Source organism: Solea senegalensis, unplaced genomic scaffold (assembly GCF_019176455.1).
Source record: "Solea senegalensis isolate Sse05_10M unplaced genomic scaffold, IFAPA_SoseM_1 scf7180000017685, whole genome shotgun sequence".
Taxonomy (NCBI): Eukaryota; Metazoa; Chordata; class Actinopteri; order Pleuronectiformes; family Soleidae; genus Solea; species Solea senegalensis.
In genome coordinates this window covers 1-23,199 of record NW_025322493.1, presented here as the reverse complement: position 1 = coordinate 23,199, position 23,199 = coordinate 1, and the positions used below count along the sequence as shown (strand labels likewise).

The 23,199-nt window shown below is 43.7% G+C and overlaps 4 protein-coding genes and 1 long non-coding RNA gene across 6 annotated transcripts; 1 reads left to right on the top strand and 4 right to left on the bottom strand.

The window, feature by feature from the left end:
• Positions 1-106: 106 nt before the first annotated feature.
• On the bottom strand, positions 107-9,954 carry btbd10a (BTB (POZ) domain containing 10a; the record flags this gene model as incomplete). Its single annotated transcript, XM_044018763.1, has 7 exons — positions 9,891-9,954; positions 9,754-9,768; positions 9,620-9,683; positions 1,893-2,113; positions 1,258-1,516; positions 703-805; positions 107-231 (listed from the first exon to the last, which is right to left on the bottom strand). Coding segments are annotated over exons 4-7 (653 nt in total), but the record flags the coding sequence as incomplete, so codon positions are not given.
• A 1,003-nt stretch (positions 9,955-10,957) lies between these two features.
• si:ch211-176l24.4 lies at positions 10,958-14,231 on the top strand. 2 transcript variants are annotated; one of them, XM_044018761.1, is made up of 3 exons: positions 10,958-11,016; positions 12,390-13,377; positions 13,661-14,231. In XM_044018761.1, the coding sequence occupies exons 2-3, from the start codon at positions 12,400-12,402 to the stop codon at positions 13,811-13,813; spliced, it is 1,131 nt and encodes a 376-aa protein (XP_043874696.1). In that variant the 5' UTR covers positions 10,958-11,016; positions 12,390-12,399; the 3' UTR covers positions 13,814-14,231. The 2 variants fall into 2 exon arrangements, with proteins under 2 accessions (XP_043874696.1, XP_043874695.1); XM_044018760.1 differs by lacking the exon at positions 10,958-11,016 and having other exon boundaries at positions 12,218-13,377.
• zgc:162634 (uncharacterized protein LOC555881 homolog) lies at positions 14,069-16,994 on the bottom strand. Its single transcript, XM_044018762.1, has 2 exons — positions 16,766-16,994; positions 14,069-14,649 (listed from the first exon to the last, which is right to left on the bottom strand). Exons 1-2 carry the CDS (start codon positions 16,957-16,959, stop codon positions 14,523-14,525), a joined length of 321 nt encoding a protein of 106 aa, XP_043874697.1. The 5' UTR covers positions 16,960-16,994; the 3' UTR covers positions 14,069-14,522.
• On the bottom strand, positions 15,637-15,978 carry LOC122764816. Its single transcript, XR_006359889.1, has 2 exons — positions 15,931-15,978; positions 15,637-15,746 (listed from the first exon to the last, which is right to left on the bottom strand). It is a non-coding gene; the product is annotated as an uncharacterized LOC122764816 (long non-coding RNA).
• A 2,816-nt stretch (positions 16,995-19,810) lies between the features above and the next one.
• On the bottom strand, positions 19,811-23,187 carry LOC122764818 (choline kinase alpha-like; the record flags this gene model as incomplete). The annotated part of the gene is made up of 6 exons (XM_044018765.1): positions 19,811-20,944; positions 21,020-21,101; positions 21,184-21,290; positions 21,380-21,488; positions 22,893-22,965; positions 23,055-23,187. Coding segments are annotated over 6 exons (567 nt in total), but the record flags the coding sequence as incomplete, so codon positions are not given.
• Between the last annotated feature and the right edge of the window lie 12 nt (positions 23,188-23,199).

Below are 23,199 nucleotides of genomic sequence, written 5' to 3'. Positions count from 1 at the left end.
TATAGTAGAGCGTGTATAGTATATAGTAGAGTGTGTATAGTATATAGTAGAGCGTGTATAGTATATAGTAGAGAGTGTGGTGTATATAGTAGAGAGTGTGGTGAACTCACTGAGGTCTCTGCACTTGATGGTGCTGGAGTTGAAGGAGATGCAGAAGTAGTCACACGCCTCCCGCAGTTCAGGAATGGAAAAACCATCAGGACAACGGATTATCCCCGACTTGTAGTAATCCTGTCATTTTAACTCTCTCACACACACACACACACACACACACACACACACACGCAGACGACGACACACACACACACACACACACACACACACACACACACACACACACACACACACACACACACACACACACGCAGACGCAGACACACACACATACACACAGAGCAGTCATAAATCAGCAGCTGAATGTGTTTACATGCAAACACATGCACAAGACAGAAAAACAAGACGCCATTATTGATGCTGATGACAGAGTCACGTGACACTCACTCTCTGCAGCGTCACATGACTCACTGTCAGCGTCTCTGAGTGTGTGATGGAGGAAACATTCAGCGCCCTCTGCTGCTCATGTTTTTCATGACCCTCATGAGGAGGATAAATGACTGAGACTTTAGAAGCACACTGTTTCACACACACAGACAGACACACACACAGACAGACAGACAGACAGACAGACAGGGGTTTCCTCACCAGCACAGCTCTGAAGACGGTGGAGCTGATGCCGTCCGCCACATCAAACTCTCCTTTCTCATTAGAGCGAGTAAAGTTGTTGTCTCGCCCAGAACCAAACATCCTGACATGAAAACACAAACACAGCATTGCCTGTCATTCACTCTCCCACACACACACACACACACTCACTCACTCTCCCACACCAAAGTCCACAGAGAACATCAGTGATCCACTGCTGCCTTAGTCATCACCTTCTTATTTTGTCACTTCTGTGTTTGAAATCCGACGTTCAGATTGACCTCAGTGACACAAAGTGACCACACGAGGCAGCAGAGGACCAGCAGCTGCTGTGGTTTTCTCTCTGGACTTTGGTGTGGGAGAGTGAGTTCTGTGTGACAGTGAGATAAAGACGTGATCATGTGATGTAGACATCACACACTTAAACTGACGCAGATTTTATTTTACATGTCTTTAGTTACATTTTTTCACTGAGACTGAGCCTCTGTGTGTGTGGTCCTCAGCAGCAGCTGCAGGGGGCGCTCATAGCCAGAGTGAGTGTGAAACACTGCTTACCTGCCCAGCATGGTGTTGGGCTGAGCGGTGAAAATGGTGGGATCCACCACAAATCTGGTGTTGTCTACAATCAGAGTGACTCTGTCTGTGCTCCGTGCTGCGCCGCGATGTCCATCTTTACTGCTCGCCTCAGACATGCAGCTCACGTCCACTCCAGAGACGCCCGGCACCCGAGGACTTTGTCCCCTGACCACAGAAACTGTGGGAGGGCGTGGACTGGACGATGGAGAGGAGGAGCCTCCATCACCACGCTGACGGTCTGAGGACGAGGAGGCAGAGCAGGTGTCAGACTTTCGTATAAGCTTCCATCATTCTTAGATGATTCTGTCATTAACGTAAAAAAATGTTTTATTCTTAAATGTAGTGGGCGGAGCCTTCTTTTAGTTTGTAACTCTTCTGTGAGAGTCCTGTCGTTACGTGGTCGTCTCTTTACTGTAACTCTTGACTGTCTAACTATGGACTGGCGATATGTCAGTCAGGGTGTTACTCCGCCCCTCGCCATATGTCGGATGAGATTAGCACCGCCCACAACCCTCATGTGGAGGAAACAGGACATCTGTCAGGACTGTGACGGCTGAATGTAGACAGCTTTGAGCGTTACCAAGGCGACAGTGAGGTAAGTCTTTCATCCTCACCATGCTGCTGAGTGGGGGACATGACATTTCTGATACACGGCGTCAGCTGACTCTCTCCTCTCTCGTGGGAGGAGTCACGTGAGCGGTCGCTGGAGCGCCGCCTCTGTTCACAGTGATGTACTGCGCTGCCTCGCTCCTGCGTGCCACTGGATCCAGAGAGACTCATGAGCTGCAGCTGGTGGTCGCAGTCCACCACTGACCAACCACAGTACTGACCACTGCTGGACATGGAGACACACACACACACACACACAGACATGTCATTGAGAAGACGCTTTTATCCAAAGACAAACTCAAAGACAAACTCCAAAGTGTTCGTCATAAGTGTGATGCATTTTTTTGTCGTTGTCGTCTTAGTCGAGGTCAAGTGGAAACAGATGTGGAGGCTTTGTGCTGTCTGATGTCAGGACCGTGAACGCCTCTGCGATCCTCTCAGTGAGGGGGCAGCAAGGTTTGCCGATGCAGAGCGGAGTGGGCGGGCCGGGGTGTAGGTTTTGATGATGTCCTGGATGTAGACAGGAGCACTAGAGTCTTGAAGCGGATGTGAACAGCTACAGGAAGTGAGTGAAGGGAGCGGAGGAGCGGTGTAGTGTGAGAGAACGTCGGTAAGTTGAAGACCAGTCGAGCTGCTGCGTTCTGGATGAGCTGCAGAGGTCATATGGCACATGCAGGACCTGGACCTGGACCAGGACCAGGACCTGTGCCGCCTTCTGGGTTAGAAGAGGTTGTATCCTTCTGATGTTGTGCAACATGCATCTGCAAGATGGAGCTATTGCATCAATGTTGGCAGTGAGGGAGAGATGGTCGTCAAGTGTCACACCCAGGTTCCATCAGTATGAGGGGGTGATGGTCAGGTCTGTGGAGGGTGATGGTCTGTCTGTGGTGGAGGTGGGTGATGGTCAGGTCTGTGGAGGGTGATGGTCTGTCTGTGGAGGGTGATGGAGGGTCAGGTCTGTGGTCTGCGGCGGGTGATGATCTGCTCTGTGGTGGGTGATGGTCAGGTCTGTGGAGGGTGATGGTCTGTCTGTGGAGGGTGATGGTCTGTCTGTGGAGGTTGATGATCTGTCTGTGGGGTGATGGTCTGTCTGTGGAGGTTGATGATCTGTCTGTGGAGGTTGATGATCTGTCTGTGTGAGGTTGATGATGATCTGTCTGTGGAGGGTGATGGTTGTCTGTGGAGTTGATGATCTGTCTGTGGAGGTTGATGGTCTGTCTGTGGTGGGTGATGATCAGGTCTGGTTAAAGAAAGCACGCTCCAGAGTTTTGGAAAGAAAAGGAAGAAGAGAGACAGGTCTGTAGTTATTTACTTCAGATGATTAGAGGATGGTTTTTTGGGGGTCACTGTGGCTTCTTTAAAAGAGTCATGAAAGCAACAGATGATAGAGATGTGTTAATGGGGTCAGAGGTTATAAAGGAGAGAACTTGACCTTGAGACACACACACACACACACACGCACAGAGACACAGTCACACAAACACAGACACACACACACAGTCATACACACAGTCCGCGCTTCAAACACAGTCACACTCCGCGCACAACAGTCATGCACAGACACACAGACAGTCACACACACACAGACACAGTCCGCACACAGTCACACACACAGCCCGCGCACAAACACAGTCACGCAAATACAGTCACACACACAGTCATGCATAACCAGCGCTCACAAAGCGCTGAACAGTCACACACACAGTCATGCACAGTCATGCACAGACACACACACAGTCACAGCCACAGTCAAATACAGCCACAGTCACACAGTCACACACACACACACACAGTCATAGTCACACACACACACACACACACACACACACACACACAGTCATGCACAGACACACAGTCACTGATCACAGTCACACACAGTCATAGTCACACACAGACAGTCACACAGTCACACACACACACACACACAGTCACACGCAGACAGTCATGCACAGACACAGTCACACAGTCATACACAGAGTCAATGCACAAACACAAAGTCACAGTCACTTACATTGAGACAGTCATGCACAGACACACAGACAGTCACACACAGACACACACACAGAAACACACACACACACAGTCCACACACACACAGAGTCACGCACAGACACAGTCCACACACACAGTCATGCACAGACACACGCACAGTCAATAGCGCACAGACAGTCACACACACACACACAGTCATGCACAGACACACACACAGTCACACACAGCCACAGCCACACACACACAGTCACGCATAGTCACACACACACAGTCACACACACACACACACAGTCATGCACAGACACACAGTCACACACACATACCGTCACGCATAGTCACACACACACACACACAGTCATGCACAGACACACAGTCACACACACACACAGTCGCGCGCCAGTCACACAGACACAGTCACGCACAGACAGTCACACAGTCACACACACGTCACAGACAACACAGACACCACGCAGTCACAGTCAGACACACACACACACGCACAGACAGTCACACACAGAACAGTCACACACACACACAGTCATGCACAGACACACGCACACAGTCACGCGCTGAACACAGTCACACACACTACAGTCAATGCCATTGCGACACAGTCACACACACACACAGTCACGCATAGTCACACACACATACAAGTCCGCGCACAGACAGTCACACAGTCACACACACGTCACGCACAGGCATCTATCACAGTCATGCTGAACACACACACACAGTCACGCACAGACACAGTCACACACAGACACAGACAGTCACACACAGTCATGCACAGACACAGTCACGCACAGACACAGTCACACACACACACACACACACACACACACACAGTCGCACAGACACACACAGACACCGCACACAGTCATCATGACACACACACACAGTCAAGATAGTCACACACAGTCACAGTCACAGACACAGTCACACACTCACACAGTCACACACACACACAGTCACAGACACAGTCACATGACACACACAGTCATGCAAAGACACACACACACAGTCATAGTCACACACAGACACAGTCACACACACACAGTCATGCACAGACAGTCACACATTCACACACACAAATCACACAGACACAGTCACACACACAGTCACACACACACACACAGTCACACACAGACACACACACACAGTCATGCACAGACAGTCACACAGTCACACACAGACACACACACACAGTCACACACACACAGTCATGCACAGATAGTCACACACAGACACAGTCACACACACAGCACAGTCACACACACACACACACACACACACAGTCACACACAGACACAGTCATGCACAGACAGTCACACAGTCACACACACAGACAGTCACACACACACAGTCACACAGACACAGACACAGTCACAGTCACATCGCAGCGCACACACACAGTCATGCACAGACACACACACACAGTCATAGTCACACACAGACACAAATCACACACACACACACAGTCATGCACAGACAGTCACACACACAGTCACACACACACACAGTCATGCACAGACAGTCACACAGTCACACACAGACACACACGCAGACACAGACACAGTACAGACACAGTCATGCACAGACAGTCACACAGTCACACACAGTCATGCACAGACAGTCACACAGTCACACGCACACAGCATACACAGTCACACACAGACACACACACACACACACAGTCATGCAGACAGTCACACAGACAGTCACACAGTCACACACACAGTCACACACATTCACAGTCACACGCAGACACACAGTCATGCACAGACACACACACACAGTCCGCGCATAGTCACACACAGACACAGTCACACACACAGTCATGCACAGACAGTCACACAGTCACACACAGACACACGCACACAGTCATGCACAGACACACACACACAGTCATGCACAGACACATATTGGTATTAAAGAGAAGAAGAATCATGAACACTGAATGACTGATCAGTGTTACACAGAGGTGTGTAAACCACACACACCCTCTCACCCTGTCACCCTCTCACAGTTAAGTCCACAGAGAAAATGAGTGACTTTAGCTCCATGGCTCCAGATTTTGCGACAGTGCAAGTCAACTGTTTTCAGAGCACCTGTTTCACAGGTAACAGGCCCCTGGTTTTCACTATCAAACGTCTTGTGTTGATATCAAGAGTGGACATTGTATATTTTGGGAAATCATGGGCTATGATATTGCGCAGATGTATAATTAGTCAGGGAATTGTCAGGACTTCAGTTGACCAAGGATTTCTTTGGTTGGTTACAGGCCCGCTGCAGAGAAGCCGCCGCATGTTTCCACATACAGAGAAAGAGGAGATGTCACTTTCACAGACCACGCGTGAGAACAGTGACCGAACAACGGAATAAACCCTGACCGAGAGGAGTGGTCTTCACGAGGAGACGAACCTGCAACATGGAGGAAGAGCACGTGCAGATGATGCTCTAATGTTGACATGCATGTGTTCAGTGAAATGACAGCAAGGTTTGATTTATGATTGGTTAGTATAGTGCTGTGTGTATTCTTTGTCTCTTATGTTTGTGTTGCTTCTTCAAAAAGGTGCACAGCTGTCACAGGAGCAGCTGCTCCTCTGCTGCCTCGTGTGGTCACTTTGTGTCACTGAAGTGTCAAATGAAGGCATTTGAAGTTACTGATGGAGGCTGCAGTGGATCAACAACTCCTGATTCGACATTCACAACTCATCAACGTGACAGTGGTGAAGCTGTGTGTGCAGTTATCTGCAGAGACGGCAGACTTCACCTCATTCACACAATAAGCCTCTATCGGCCTCTGTTGGTCATCTTGGCGAGTGCAAATGTGGACAGACGGACAGACAGTTTTGGAAAAGTAATGCAACATCGTGGATATAAGCTTGCCACAGAAGACCACCATGTGTTTATCTCACTGGTATACAACCCACCCCCAGTGGTTGTCATGGCAACTTCCTAAGAACCAGAACTAAAGTCATGACATTGGCACGGTGTCATCAACACATCAAATGTTTGACATCATCACGGTCCCATCAAAGGAACAAAGAGAAGAACATGACGAGTCCCAGTCACTGTAGAACACCACAGAAGAACAACCATGGAGACAACGGGGGACTGCGAAATCAAGCTGTTGTTGAAGCACCTGTACAAGCTGGTGGACAATGTGGACAGTGGAGTGGACCACTTAGAGACAGAGCTGTGGGAACTGAAGGACGTCCCGCAGCTGCAGCTCATCAGTCTGAGGGAGGAGCTTGAGCTTTCCGACAAACTCACAGAGAAGCGGATCAACAACCTGAGGGCACACACCAAGAGGCTCTCTGATGAACTGGAGGAAGAGAAGAAGAAGAACAAGTGTCTGACTGACAAGCTTGAGAAGGAGCCCACTTACAGACTGCAGCTGCAGGCAGAGATCAAGAAGAACGAGGCCGTGACCAAAATGTACGACTCCTTGACCAGAAAGATGGAGTCTGTAAGCAAAGAGAACGAGTCCCTAGCCAAAAGGAACGAGTTTTTGTTCAGAAGGTTCCAGCCTCAGAGCAAAAACAACGAGTCTCTAACCAAGAAGAACGAATCTCTGACAAGAGAGATGGAGTCACTCAACAAAAGTAATGAGTGTCTGACCAAAAGGAACGAGTTTCTGACCAAAAGATACAAGTCTCTGGAAAAGGAAAATGAGTCTCTGACCAAAAAGAATGTGTTTCTGATGAAAAGGAACGAGTCTCTGTCCAACAAGAACGAGTCTCTGACAAAAGAGAACGAGTCTCTGTCCAACAAGAACGAGTCTCTGACAAAAGAGAACGAGTCTCTGTCCAACAAGAACGAAGTCTCTGACAAAAGAGAACGAGTCTCTGTCCAACAAGAACAAGTCTCTGACAAAAGAGAACGAGTCTCTGTCCAACAAGAACAAGTCTCTGACAAAAGAGAACGAGTCTCTGTCCAACAAGAACAAGTCTCTGACAAAAGAGAACGAGTCTCTGAACAAAAAAGATGAGTCTCTGATCAAAGAGAACGAATCCCTGACGACTGAAAAGGAATCTTTGACCAAAAAGAACCAGTCTTTGACCAAAGAATGCAAATCTATAGTGACAGAAAATGAATCCTTAACCAAAGCCAACCATTTTTTAACCAAAGAAAATGAATCCTTAACCAAAGAGAATGAATTTTTAACCAAAGAAAATGAATCTTTAACCAAAGAGAATGAATTTTTAACCAAAGAAAATGAATCTTTAACAAAAGAAAATGAATCTTTAACCAAAGAGAATGAATTTTTTACCAAAGAAAATGAATCTTTAACCAAAAAAAATGAATCTTTGACCAAAGAAAATGAATCTTTGACCAAAGAAAATGAATTTTCGACCCAAGGGAACCAATCTTTAACCAAGGAAAATGAATCTTTAACCAAAAAAAATGATTCTTTAACCAAAGAAAATCAGTCTTTGACCAAAGAGAATGAATCTCTGACAGAAGAAAACCAATCCAGAAACAAAGACTATGAGTTGCTGACAAAACAGATAAAGTCTCTGACGAGACAGAAAGAGGCTTTGACCAAAAGAATTCGGTTTCTAACCAACAGGAACAAGTGTCTGACCAAAGACGCCAACGTACAGGTCATGCAGAAGAAGACGCATTCTTTGTGGAAACGAGCAAAGCAGTTTTTAAGTATACAGAAAAAATGAGACGACATCTACCTCCATTTATTCATTTAAAAAAGGAACCAAAGGAACGGATGAGGCTACTTATTTTGGTTTGGTACGATTCCTAATGGAAACACAAACAAACGGAACCGTTCCACCGCGACAGAAGAACAAAAACAAACCCATGACTGATGATGGACTTTTGCTCCAGTGAGACTGAACATGTGTCTTTGTCTGTGACTTCTATTAAAAAAATACCACTCAGGTTTGTTCGACTCTAGCGTAGGGAAATGAATCAGTGAACTGCTGAGGATGAAAGGATGAAATCACAGTCAACAAAATGAGCCCTAGATGATGTACTTGTGATGAAAGATAAAACTCCTGAGTGTCCATGTCCTTGAACACAACACAGACCACAGCTCATCATTAACCCTTCAACCCCACACCGACACACACTTTTTGCCCTTTTCTCGTGAACAACATTTCTGCCAGGTTGAGCTTTTCTGAGTGTTCTTAATTTCTTTGATTTTCAGTCTATTGAAAACACACATACACTAACACATCTACGCACAAACATGTGCTTATTGACACCCATTTACACACACACACACATACATGTGTATATATATATGTCTAAATCTTTCACATATACCAGGCTTTAATAATCAAACCAAAAATAATCCAGTTTGCATGAAATATATTGAAAATAATTCTTTTTTTTCATTCATATTTGATGATTATGATGAAAACTGATTTAGAAAGTAGAAAAATTACATCTCCTCTCACAGACTTCAGGTTTTGTCACGCAGTCACAGCGCCCCCTGTGCTGAAAAAAGACTCAGCTAAGACTCACTGTTGGACAGACTCACTGTCCCACACCAAAGTCCAGAGGTGACTACACGAGGCAGCAGTGGCCCTGTGACAGGTGATAGAGAGGACACAGATGAAGCCTGAGAGCCTGAGACTACACTGACCTCAGCTGTCGAGACCATGAAGGACAAAATCAGTCAGTTTCATTTGAGCTGAAACAAAGTGTGTGTGTGTGTGCGCACGTGTGCGTGTGTGTGTGTGTGTGCGTGCGTGCGCGTGCGTGAACCCACCGCTCAGTGTCAGGAGTCAAGACAAAGCAGCAGGAGATGAGCGCGGCACACAAACCCCGAGGTCCTGCCAACAAAGACGGTTTAATCCCATCCTCGCTCATCACTGTCTGCCTGCAGCTGCTGCATCATCTCACCTGCAACTCCTGCTGCTACGGAGAGAGGAGACGAGGGGAGTCGACGAGAGGAGAGCAGAGGAGAGAGGAGAGAGGAGAGGAGACAATCCTCCTCGTCAGTCAAAGACACTGCAGGACCTGAATCTATGAATACCCACGTGCTTCACTGGATCCCAGTGATGATGATGATGATGCCTTTACGTGCTTCTTGTACTCCAAAATCTAAGTGGCCCCATCTGCTGGTCACTTACAGCAACTACAGCCCAACAGCCCCTGAACCAGAGCTACAGCCCATGAAACCTGGAACATGATATAATAAATAATATTATATTATCACTCATATACGAGTGACGAAATGATTCATTGATTAGAAAATTAACTGCCAATTAGTTTTGATAATTGATCATTTGTTTTGAATTATTTAAAAAACAAAACAATGTGCTGTGATTTTTAGCTTCTTAAAAGAAAATCAATGTTAATGACAACTTCCTGATCACGGTTAATCAAATACTATTTACTAATATTATTATTTATTAATAATATTACAATTAATTGCCACCAATCGAGATAACTCGATGAGTGTTTATTTTATTTTTTTAAGTAATTGCCGATTGATAAACAAGTCATCGATTCATCGAAATAATCGTATAATAACACTGTATTATGCGTACATCATGTGTGAATTTCCTGACATAATATTTTAAAAGGTTTTACTGTTGCGATATCACAACACGTCAGAGGCTTCACAGCGAAGATAATACACGCTAGGCTAACGTTATTCATAACAACGTAGACTTGCAGAGTTTTACACAGTTTTACCTTCATCCTCTGTCTCCGCGTGTGACGAACTTTAATCCGCTCACAGAAACAAAAAACAAAACTCGTCACCGAGGGAAAAAGGAATAAAGAATAAAAAAGACACGCGCGAGCTTCAGCAGCTAAGCTAGGCTAGGCTAGGCTAAGTCTGCTGCTTTGTTTGGGTTCGCGGCAGCGGAAGTTACGTCACGGGAAAGACATCGCGAAACACAACACAATGAAACGTGATAATCTAATTATTTTCTTAATTCGGTGATTGGTGTTGATTTGTCACGTGAATTCACACACACACACACTTATATTTTTGTATATATATATATATATGCATATACAGAGATACATATATGTATAGATATATATATATCTATACATATATACATATACATAGCACGTGAACGCAGCAGCAGCGGCGGCGGCGGCGGCATCAACAGAGTCTCTGAAGTTTCCCTCTGGTTTCACGTGACTCAGGTAAAACTCTGCGTGTTTGTCTCTCTTTTTGTTTCAGAACACGTTCATGTTTAAAGTGAGACTTTTCTGTGCGGGTGGCGCGAAAACAAGCAAGTCAGAGAACTAAGCTAACTCGTTTTTAAACCCTTTTATCTACAAATCTTTTTGTTTTTGTCTGTTTCAGAAGTTTTGAAAAGTTAAAAGGTTGCTCTTTTATGAATGAATGAATGAATGAACTAAATTAAACAAGAATTGTGACAGAGACCTTTCATGTTTGATGATAATTACATGTCAGTAATTGTCTCACCTGTCCTCATGTGTCTCACACACTGCCTGGACTTCACGATAAAGGGACGGTTTCAGCTTTTGTGCTTGTCTTACGCTTTATTACATATGACTTTGGAGTGAGCGCCCTCTGCTGCTGAGAAACAGAAAAGACAAGACATTTACTATGTCTCCGTCACATGATCACGTCTTTAGACGTTTGTAAACCACTCACTCTCCCACACCAAAGCCCATAAAGAAAATCAGTGATTTTAGCTGCTGGTCCTCTGCTGCCTCGTGTGGTCATGTTGTGTCACTGAGGTCAATCTGAACGTCAGATTTCAAACAGTGAAGTGACAAAATAAGACATTTGAACTTAGTGATGGAGGCAGCAGTGGATCAACAACTCCTGAAAGCCACTCTTTTTCTCTCTGGACTTTGGTGCAGGAGAGTGAGTGTGTGTGTGTGTGTGTCTGGGAGAGTGAGTGAGTGGTTTATAAATGTTCACAATGAGATAAAGACTTGATCATGTGACTGAGATGTCGTAGACTTAGACTGACGTAGATTTTTGTTACATGAGTCTTTTGTGAAGTGGATAAATCTGTGTTTCCTTGTGTCCTTGCTTGTTCTCAGCAGCAGGGGGCGCTCAAGATGAGTCAGCGCATACAATGATACTGAGATATGCAAAATATAATATATTGCTTTGCTTTGACATCACTTTCCTCTGATTATGGGCTCTATTTTGTTAATTTATGCGGACATGATAAAATAACCTATAATAATAAAATGTCTTTATATATAAGGATTATTTCAGGGATTATTTTCATCATCGATTAAACTGTTGATCATTTTCACTTTAATCAATGACTTGGTTTGGTTCATAGAATGTGTAAAAAATATTGATCAGTGTTTGTCAAACTCTGGAATTGATGAAAAATGACAGAAAGTAGAAAATATTCATATTTAAGAAGCTGAAAAATTGACAAAACTGGTTTGAATTCTTAAAAAGTAACTTAAACTGAATAGTTGCTGATTGGTTTAATAATGGATTCATTCAGTATTTAAATGTTGGAATGAAGAGGGAGGACCTTATTCTTACTCCTGTTTACTCACGTTGTTGTCATGTTCAGGACTTTACTCATGAGCGACTTTGAGGAGAGAGATTTCTTCTGGAAATCCTGGAAGAAGAAGAAGAAGCAGCAGCAGAAGACGAAGAAGAAGAAGAAGAAGAAGGACGACAACGACGACAACAGAGTGAGAGATGTGATGGTGGAGCAGAAAGAAAAGAAACCGGCTCATGGTTTAAACGACTGTTTGTTCTTGACGCAGCAGAAAGTAAAAAACTCTGCTCTCTGCAGTAAAGAATCACAGAAGAAGAAGAAGAAGAAGAAGAAGGTGGTGTTTGATTTGTCAGCAGGTCACGTCCCAATCAAACGTCCCACGTTTGTCTCCTCATCACCTGGAAGCAGCCGGGGTCAAGCACAGGTCAGCGACGATGACGTCAACAGTCAGGACCTCTTCATCACGCAGAAGATCTTCAGGCAGCCAATCACAGAGCTGCACTCCCCTGAAGGTCAGGAAAGGTCACGCACGTGTCTTCAGGACGAAGATCAGAGCCCGGTCTTCACGCTGCAGAAGACAGAATCTTTGTCTTTCCAAAGATTCACAGAGTCAAAACTCACACGGGTGAGAAGACCAGATCCACTGGCGGCAAGCTCCACCCCCCCGGATGTGACGGACTCACAGACGCAGTGCTGTCCGTCAAAGCGACGGTCAGGTGGACCTTCACCTCTTCGTCACGTGACCACACAGACGGAGAACTTGTTCACCCCCCGACTCTCCTCGTATCTCCTCTTCTGCCAAACACGTGGAGCCGTGCAAAAAGTCACGCCGCTGGACCTCAGTCTGCCCACCAGAACCAGGAACCACCTGGGCCTGGACCTGAGTCTGCCCACCAGAACCAGGAACCACCTGGACCAGAGACCGGCCTCTCTGCCATGGTCTCAGGTGAAGGCGGAGTCTTCAGGTGATCCGCGTAAAGACAAATCTGTCGACGCGACAGCGTCCAGCGAAGACGGTGATCCACCTTGTGACACAGGAAGACTAGACCTGACCCAGGTGATGTCATGTGACTAGTTACCATGGTTACACTGTTTATTACAGCAAATTAATAATCAATATAATCAATGTGTGTGTGGGGGGGTATGAGCAGTGAAGTTTAGTGTAAAACACATTTAACTTATAACTCCCCTTCTGTGTGTGTGTGTGTGTGTGTGTGTGTGTGTGTCCGTGTGTGTGTGTGTGTGTGTGTGTGTGTGTGTGTGTGTGTGTGTGTGTGTGTGCAGTGTGTGTGTGTCCTGTGTGTGTGTGTGTGTGTGCGTGCGCGCGTGTTGACCTGCAGGTCAGAGCTGTTCAGACCAGACTCAACGAGTCGTTCTTCTTCAAGACCAAAGGAGACGAACACGCACACAGACCCGAGTCTCCACTGATGAAGCTCACGCTGGGCAGAGACATGAAGAGCAGGAAGTCACAGAGGTCAGGGGAAGGTCACTGAGAGAGATATAGACGTGATCATGTGACGTACAGATCACAGACTTAAACTGACGGAGATTTCATGACACGAGTCTTTAGTGAAGAGACAGATGTTTGTGTCTGTGCTGGCGGCCATGATGGTTGATGTTTCAGCTCAGGTTTGTTTCCAGGTTTAAAACTGTTTCATGTTTACATTCACTCAGGTTCTTGTGAAAGTTCACTTTTATTATAAGTCAGTGTGTGTGTTCAAAAGTTCAAATGTATTTACTGCAGAAAGTGTTTCTATGAACATACATTTTATTGTTTTTTCGTTGTCTGAACATCCAAATACAGGCTGTGATGAGGTCAAAGGTCATTTCTGAACAACTGTATGTTACCACGGCAACATTCAGATTATCACAGAGGTTTTCATGGTTGTTATTAAACAGAATCATCATTGACCTTTAGTCGATGTCGTGTTGTCTCCCGTCACAGCAGCCGTAGCTGTAACGTGGATAAAGACGTGCTGCGCTCCATTAGTTATGTCTGAAGAGTTTGAGGCCCATCCAGCTCCACAGGTGGAAGAAGACGTAGACGGGGACGGTGAGCGGCAGCAGCAGACTGTAGAAGCACACGCTGCTGCTGCTGCTGCAGCCCTCGGGGAAGTCGTCGTCCACGGCGGCAGAGAAGAACAAACCGCAGAGGGACACGACGGGGACCAGGCCCACCATCATGGACAGAGACTTCATCACTCACTGTGCGTCCACTTCCTTCTGGATGAGCCGCGCGTCCTGGGGAATCATGTTGGGAATGCCGTGGATGACGGGATACGCGATGCCGAGCTCGTCGTTGATCAGCTCGTTGGTCTGAGCGTCGTATCTGAAACAGAGTGTACGATCACTGTGATCATTTCAAACACATGTTTCTCCTGAAACATTTAACAAGCTGTAAAATTACAAAAAGTAGAGCTGCAACTAACGATTACTTTCATAATCGATTCATCGCAATTATTTTCTCGCTTAATTGATTAATCATTTGGTTCATAAAATGTCAGAAAACGTTGAGCAGTGTTTGTCAAACCTGGAAATGATGATGTTCTCAAATGTCTTGTTCTCAAACAAAAATAATTCACTTTGAATGATGTCTTTGTTCTCCAGAGCAAAGACATGAAGAAAATATTCACATTTAAGAAGCTTAAACAATCGGAAATCTTGGTTTAGTCATGAAAAAAAAGCTTCAAAGCGATTAATCGACGATCCAAATAGTTGTCGATCAATTGTTTCAGCTCTAAACCCAAGAATCCAAGTTCGTCCTTTGACTGGAGATGTTCGTACGGTCTCACATTCAGAGTCTTTTCTACTCGTCTTTCCTGCTCTGAAAACTACGCCCTTCCTTTCCTTCTCCCGGGATTTTTGACACTTCTCTTTTAGAGACCTGTTTATTCTTCCGCCTTCTTTCCTTCATCTCATCTGCTCCTCATTCCCTTTCACACTCTAACCCTGGAACCCAAAGAAACCCAACCTCATACCCTACATTGTGAATTCTGTACAAAGACTAAATCAGGTCTGGACTTGGCTTTAGCTTCTTTTACGCTAGTTAAAGTTGCTGCTGAATCACTGCATATGACTCAATGACCCCGTTTATTGTCCTCAACCCTCTCGTTAACCCTTGCTCACTCTCTCGTTAACCCTTTGCTTACTCTCGTTAACCCTTGCTCACGCTCGTTAACCCTTGCTCACTCTTAGTAACCCTTGCTCACTCTCTCGTTAACCCTCTCTAACCCTTGCTCAGCTAACCCTGCTCACCTCGTTAACCCTTGCTAACCCTCTCGCTAACCCTGCTCACTAACCCTGCTCACGCCGTCTCTAACCCTTTGCTTACTCTAGTTAACCCTTGCTCACTCTAGTTAGATTAGATTAGTTAACCCTTGCTCACTCTAGTTAACACTTGTTTACTCTTAGTAACCCTTGCTCACTCTTGTTAACCCTTGTTCTTAGTTAGACCCTTGCTCACTCTAGTTAACCCTTGTTCACTCTTGTTAACCCTTGCTCTTTTAAACCTTGTTCACTTTGTTAACCCTTGTTCACTCTAGTTAGATTAGATTAGTTAACCCTTGCTCACTCTAGTTAACCCTTGTTCACTCTTGTTAACCCTTGTCACCTAGTTAACCCTTGTTCACTCTTGTTAACCCTTGCTCACTCTTTTTAACCCTTGTTCACTCTTAGTTAACCCTTGTTCCTTGTTAACCCTTGTTCACTCTAGTTAGATTAGATTAGTTAACCCTTGCTCTCTAGTTAACCCCTTTGCTATCTCTCTTTTAACCCTTGCTCACTCACTCCTGCTCACTCTAGTTAACCTTGCTATCTCTTTTAACTCCTTCCTTTTCTCTTGTTAACCCTTGCTCACTTTTTAACCCTTGCTCACTCAGAGTTAACCCTTGTTCACTCTAGTTAACCCTTGCTATCTCTTTTTAACCCTTGCTCACTCTTTTTAACCCTTGTTCACTCTTAGTTAACACTCTTGTTAACCCTTGTTCACTCAATTAGATTAGTTAACCCTTGCTCACTCTAGTTAACCCTTGCTCACTCTTTTTAACCCTTGCTCACTCTAGTTAACCCTTGTTCACTCTTGTTAACCCTTGTTCACTCTAGTTAACCCTTGTTCACTCTTGTTAACCCTTGCTCACTCTTTTTAACCCTTGTTCACTCTAGTTAACCCTTGTTCACTCTTGTTAACCCTTGTTCACTCTAGTTAGATTAGATTAGTGCTCACTCTAGTTAACCCTTGCTATCTCTTTTAACCCTTGCTCACCCTTGCTCACTCTAGTTAACCCTTGCTCACTCTTGTTAACCCTTGTTCACTCTTGTTAACCCTTGCTCACTCTTGTTAACCCTTGCTCACTCTTGTTAACCCTTGCTCACTTCACCGCAGTTAAGAGTGAAACTGGAACGGTGGTCGACGCCGCCATTTTGGCTCTGATCGTGAGCGGAATTACCTGAGCGCTTTCTTGGAGAGCGGACACACCAGCACGCGCAGCAGCGAAGCGTCAAATGGCGGCGGTCGTTCGTCCTTTGCGCCCGTGAAGCTGCGCACGAACGCGGCCGCAAAAGCTACGGGGTTTACGCATAAGAGCTTAACACGAAGTGCGTGAGTCAGCGCTTCTCTCGGTCCAGTCACCGCCGGAAACATGGCCGCGCTGCCGTCAATCCACCCGGAAGTGTGAAGTGCAGCGTATTCTTCTTCTTCGTTGAGGTTTGATGGCGGTTAAGACGGTTTGGGGCATTACCGCCACCACCGGGTGAGGACTGTGATTGCACATCTGTTCAGAACTCTGCCAATAACAATAATAACAATAATTACAACAGTGTCAGTTTGATTGACAGTCTACATCATGTCAATCAAAGTGATAAATATTCTCTAATGAGTAGATGATGTCGTTTCATTGCGACAGAAAGAGGAGGAGCTACAATTCAATCGTCAAAAAAACAAAAATAATATTAAAGGACAAAAACCTCTCAAACTGGACTGATATGCTTTGTCCCAGCGTCTCACTGGTCCATGTCCATCACTTTCAGAGACACACTTTGTCCATTTGTGAACATATTTTTTATTTCTGAAATGTAAAGAAGCATTCATTCATTCATTCATTCATTCATTCAAATCAAATCAAATCAAATCACTTTTATTGTCATTAAGCTGTACATACAACAAGTAGTGCAACACAAAGAGAGAGCGTTTCACAGGGATCTAAAGATTGAAATATTTAAATACACACTTACACACGCACATTCACACTTCCCTAAGACGTTAAGCAGCAATTGTCAGTGTAGAGATCAATGTAAATGATATATAGCAGCAGCCTGTTAAACTGCAGTACAGTTAAACATTGCAGTACGGTTAAAGTGCCACGTGAAATGCTATGTAATTACAAAAAGAGAAAAGAAGAAAACAAGGCTGGAGAGAAATAAAGCAGAACAGATTAAGGTGCAACAGTGATTGTCGTCCAGATTCATTGTCTCCGCTCGTGTCCACAGTGATCACATGTTTTTACATTGGCTGATTATGAATAATCTACAGTGAATCCAAATCTAATCTCTGACATTAGGGTTTCCTCTCGTACATAGCCCCTCCCACTTTCCTTCTCATGCTGCGTTTGTTTTTTGTAATTTCCAGGGTATATGTTAATTTCAATACCTTTCTAAGACTTTTTCAAGACCTTCTCAAAATATTTTAAGACCTTATCGCCATTTCAAGCTGTAATCAGCAACACAACACAAACAGTTTTAGTTTGCAATTAAATCTATAGAACACAACCGGAACGAAGGAACTGATAAGCTGGGTTCGGGTTAAAGTAGGGACAGACAGCTGCCAGCGGCAGTCCTGTGACGGGCGCCGTGCATATGTGACTTAACAGCGTTGATGCCCATGGAGGCAATATATGTTCTCAGTGTTCTCAGGCTTCAACCTAGAGCTGCAACTCACGATGATTTTCATAATCGATTAATCGTTTGGTCCATAAACTATCAGAGCACCTTGTTCGTCAAACCTGGAAATGATGATGATGATGATGATCTCAAATGTCTTGTTTTGTCCACAAACCAAAACAATTCACTTGTAATGATTTCTTTGTTATCCAGAGACAAGAAATGAAGAAAATACTCACATTTAAGAAGCTTAAACAATCAGAAATCTAGTTTTAATCATGAAAAAAGCTTCAAAGCGATTATCGATTATCAAAATAGTTGTCGATTAATTGTTTCAGCTCTACTTCAGCCATTGCTGAACTTCAGGGATCTCCAACCAGGAGATGCACGCTGCCCTGAGCCGGTCTTGCAGGGCGAGCATGTCTGCGCATCGTAGTTTTTAAACAAACACACTTTTTGCAGTCAAACTCTCATGAAATCGCCATTAAGATGATTTCTGATTTCAGTCATCCGAAGCATGCGATGTTTTAATGAAATCTCGCCTTGTTTGAGGGAAATCTTGCGTTTAGAATCTCATTTCTAAATCCTTTAAAAACATGTTTTTGTTCCATTTAGACCTGTGGTTTCTGCGTTTGTCCAGGAGGGGGCAGTGACGCACTGTTCAAGAATATGTCAAATAAAATGTGTGTGTAAAAACCCCAGACATGTTCGGGTTTATTTAGTTTTTTTCTTTATTTGTTGTTTTTATTTGGATCAAAGCAGAAAAACGTTCGCAGCCAAACATCGTGGAATCAAAGTGAAGCTGCATCGAGGCTGCGATAACTCAAACAACGCGAGACGTCATGAAAACATCGTGAGATTTGGGTGATAGTTTGTCTTTGTGACTTTTACACTTAAGAGAATGTTACGTAAACACTGTATAGAGATTTTCAAAATAAAATACAATGTGAGAAAAATAAAAATACAAAGTTTGGTTGGGTAAAAAAAAAGTTACATAAATAACAAATAATAGTTTAGTGTAAAATAGTGCGTGTGTGTGTGAGAAACGTTCCGGCCACTAGAGGGAGTCTGTCATTCACTGAAACACTCAGCAACTAAAAGTGTTCGTACGACAAACACTGGTCAACAAAAATGGGCGGAGTCATGTCGGAGCCGGATGACCTGCTCTCATTTATGTGAAATTTGTCAAGCTCCAGATTATTTGTGTTACACATTTGGTCAACGTGATTCTTAAAACTTTTAGCGATACTGGAATGTTTGACTCCACCCCCTCCACATTGATTGTCACATTAAAGCTAACACGTTTGTTTATTAGCAACGACACGGTGCTAGCATCGGGTTAATGAGCTACTCTCGTCGGTGGACATTTGTCGTGAAACTGCGAACAAAAGTCACAAAGTCGAGATTCATTTGTTTTGTTTTTTTCAAAAGTGCTGTACATGTGCTGTTAGCATCGGCCAATCACAGCAGAGCTAACCCTAAAGGCTTGTTAAAGTACTACCATGAACCTTAAACGGACGGAATGACGCGTTCAATAAAACTCGCAATTCAGAACAATTTTCCTTCAGAAAAAAATGTAGTAAACTGTGAAAAAAATCAGCCTGGACTTCGTTAAATCGAATGTTACCGTCTTTACTTTTCACATAAACATTAACTTGAGTTTTACAGAACACGACATATTTCCAGCATCGAGAACACGAAGAGCATGTAACGGACGCAGACAGAGAAGTTCGGGATGCAGCCTTTGTTTGTTCTTTTTTTACGAGAAACAAACCAAACACTGACTTGGTTTTCATTCACAGCATTTTTGATCAAGTCTGAAGGGCAACGCCCCCCAGTGGCAGGTTGTGGTTCAACATGAAAAAAACAACAATAATAAAAAAAAGTGTGACTCGACGGCAACATAAAAGTGTTAGTGAAACGCGTGACAGGGTGAGGTAGAAGACGAAGAAAGTGTCAGTTCAGTCGAGGAAAATCTCGTGGATTCACCTATTGTGATGTTTTTACTTCAGTCCAGCTACGACATAGTGAGGAGATTTGTGTCTGTGAAACAGCGCCACCCAGATTATGGGATAGAACCTGCTGCTTTCACACGGCGACATGAATCTTTGATTTGTATAGATAGAATATGTTGTGTTTCCAGTGTGAACTTCAGTGAAACGTGAGTTTCGTGAATTGCGTTCCATTGGAATGTCGTGAAAAACGTTAGCCACACAACAAACACTGCGACTCACGAATACTGCGAGGGGAAAAACAGCTGATCAGTGAAACAGTGAACAAATTAAAACGCGATGAAAGTTCATCGTCTACGTTAAGCTCAAATAGAACGCATGGAGAATACGATTGTTTCAAAAATAAACTGAATGTCGTGAAGACGCCGTGTCTGAATTTAAGAACATGTCGTAAACGCAGCAGCGAGGGCGTCGGCCCTTTAGTAACAAGGTGGAGCCACATCAGTGGCACCAAACTCCGCCTTCTCCTGATTCACTTTAACCCAGCGGTGATGAAGTTAGTTTTTTACACGGCATCAACTCAGTGCCGCAAAGCATTGTGGGACAAATGTTAAGCATCACGGCCACATTTTCAGGGTTTGGACTTGGGTTGGAAGGTCACCAGCAGGTGGCAGCATGTTCTCTCGGAGCAGGAAGTGAAGCGATGCACAGTGTTGACGTTGGATCCATCGTCTGTTAAACCGTCCAGATTTTCTTCTTCTGCTGGAAATATGCGTCAAATCTGGCCAGAGCGTAATCCTGCGACAAAGACGATGACATCATCATCCTCTGACGTGTTGATTGACAGGAGATGAAAAACAAACGTTTACTGACCAAATATCCAAACTGGATGGTGGAGAGCTGAGCCTGGACGATGGACCACAGGCCCCAGAAGAAGTGAGAGGCCAGCGAGAATCTACGAGCACAAAGAGACGCTTGTGTTTTCCTTTTTTGTTTGCTTATTTGTTGATTAGTGACCGTTGACCCTGTGACCTCACCTGTTGACCTCCAGGTACATTTCCTGCTTCAGCTTCGTCTGTTCCTCTTCGCTCAGCTCCTCAAAGTCGCCATCAAACTCGCGCAGGTAATGTTCGATGAAGTGAAGCTACACATAGACGACACGGGTTCACAACAACAACAACAACAACAACACAACAATATTTATTATGTTTGTTGTGATGTCATCACGCTCACCTGCTGTGTCTTTGCAGGAAACGCCTCAGTGTTGACTCTGAAATATGGAAACTCATCACAATTGTAGTCGTACATCCATTCACAGAAATGGTTTCCAACATCGAATCCTCTGAAAAACAAACACGGATCCATTTTTCAGCTTCTTAAATGTGAATATTTTCTACTTTCTGTCATTTTTCAGCTTCTTAAATGTGAATATTTTCTACTTTCTGTCATTTTCAGCTTCTTAAATGTGAATATTTTCTACTTTCTGTCATTTTTCAGCTTCTTAAATGTGAATATTTTCTACTTTCTGTCATTTTCAGCTTCTTAAATGTGAATATTTTCTACTTTCTAAATTTTTCAGCTTCTTAAATGTGAATATTTTCTACTTTCTGTCATTTTCAGCTTCTTAAAGGTGAATATTTTCTACTTTCTGTCATTTTTCAGCTTCTTAAACATGAATATTTTCTACTTTCTGTCATTTTTCAGCTTAAATATGAATATGTTCTAATTTCTGTAATTTTTCAACTTCTTAAATGTGAATATTTTCTACTTTCTGTCATTTTTCAGCTTCTTAAATGTGAATATTTTCTTCTTTCTGTCTACTTAAATGTGAATATTTTCTACTTTCTGTCTTTCTGTAATTTTTACTTCTGGTTTTTTAATGTGAATATTTTCTACTTTCTGTCATTTTTTAGTTTCTCAAATGTGAATATGTTCTACTTTCTGTCATTTTACAGTTTCTTAAACGTGAATATAGTCTTCTTTCTGTCATTTTTTAGCTTCTTTAATGTGAATGTTTTCTACTTTCTGTAATTTTTCAGCTTCTTAAATGTGAATATTTTCTACCTTCTGTCATTTTTCAGCTTCTTAAATGTGAATATTTTCTACTTTCTGTCATTTTTCAGCTTCTTAAATGTGAATATTTTCTACTTTCTGTCATTTTTCAGCTTCTTAAACGTGAATATTTTCTACTTTGTCATTTTTCAGCTTCTTAAATGTGAACATTTTCTGCTTTCGCTCAGTTTTTAATTATTAAATGTGAATATTTTCTACTTTCTGTCATTTTTCAGCTTCTTCAATATGAATATTTTCTACTTTCTGTCATTTTCAGCTTCTTAAATGTGAATACTTATATATTCTCATTATATGTATTTGTGAATTGTAGTCGTACATCCATTCACAGAAATGGTTTCCAACATCAAATCCTCTGAAAAACAAACACGGATCCTGAAGAAGTTGTGATGACTTAGCTGTAGTTTTGACAGACAGGTTTTTGCTGCTCAGCTGTAGTTGTGACAGACAGGTTTGTGCTGACTCAGCTGTAGTTGTGACAGACAGGTTTTTGCTGACTCAGCTATAGTTTTGACAGACAGGTTTTTGCTGACTTAGCTGTAGTTTTGACAGACAGGTTTTTGCTGCTCAGCTGTAGTTGTGACAGACAGGTTTGTGCTGACTCAGCTGTAGTTGTGACAGACAGGTTTTTGCTGACTCACCTGTAGTTGTGACAGACAGGTTTTTGCTGACTCACCTGTAGTTGTAGCTGCTGTACTCAAAGTCAATGAGCATCAGCTTGTTCTGGTTCTTCAGCAGAAGAATGTTCCCTGAACACAACACAAACAAAAATGATGACATTTGTCTCTGTGTTGAGAGAGAAACATCCTGAAGGTGGCGCTGGTGTCGTTGACTTCACCTTCTTGACAGTCGTTGTGGCAGAAGACGACAGGAGAATGAGTGGAGTCCAGAAGAGACCTGAACAGAAACCAGATCCACTTTACTCTTGAGGCCAGTGGAGATGAGTGTGTGTGTGTGTGTCTGTGTCTGTGAGTGTGTGTGTG

What these genes read in the sequence shown, in the direction of transcription:
- si:ch211-176l24.4 (XM_044018760.1), top strand. Translation starts at nt 12,382, where the DNA reads ATGTTCAGGACTTTACTCATGAGCGACTTTGAGGAGAGAGATTTCTTC. An exon ending in GAAGACTAGACCTGACCCAG is followed by an intron (nt 13,378 to 13,660) that starts GTGATGTCATGT and finishes GTTGACCTGCAG; the next exon opens with GTCAGAGCTGTTCAGACCAG.
- zgc:162634 (XM_044018762.1), bottom strand. Translation starts at nt 16,959, where the DNA reads ATGTTTCCGGCGGTGACTGGACCGAGAGAAGCGCTGACTCACGCACTT. An exon ending in CTCTCCAAGAAAGCGCTCAG is followed by an intron (nt 14,650 to 16,765) that starts GTAATTCCGCTC and finishes ACTCTGTTTCAG; the next exon opens with ATACGACGCTCAGACCAACG.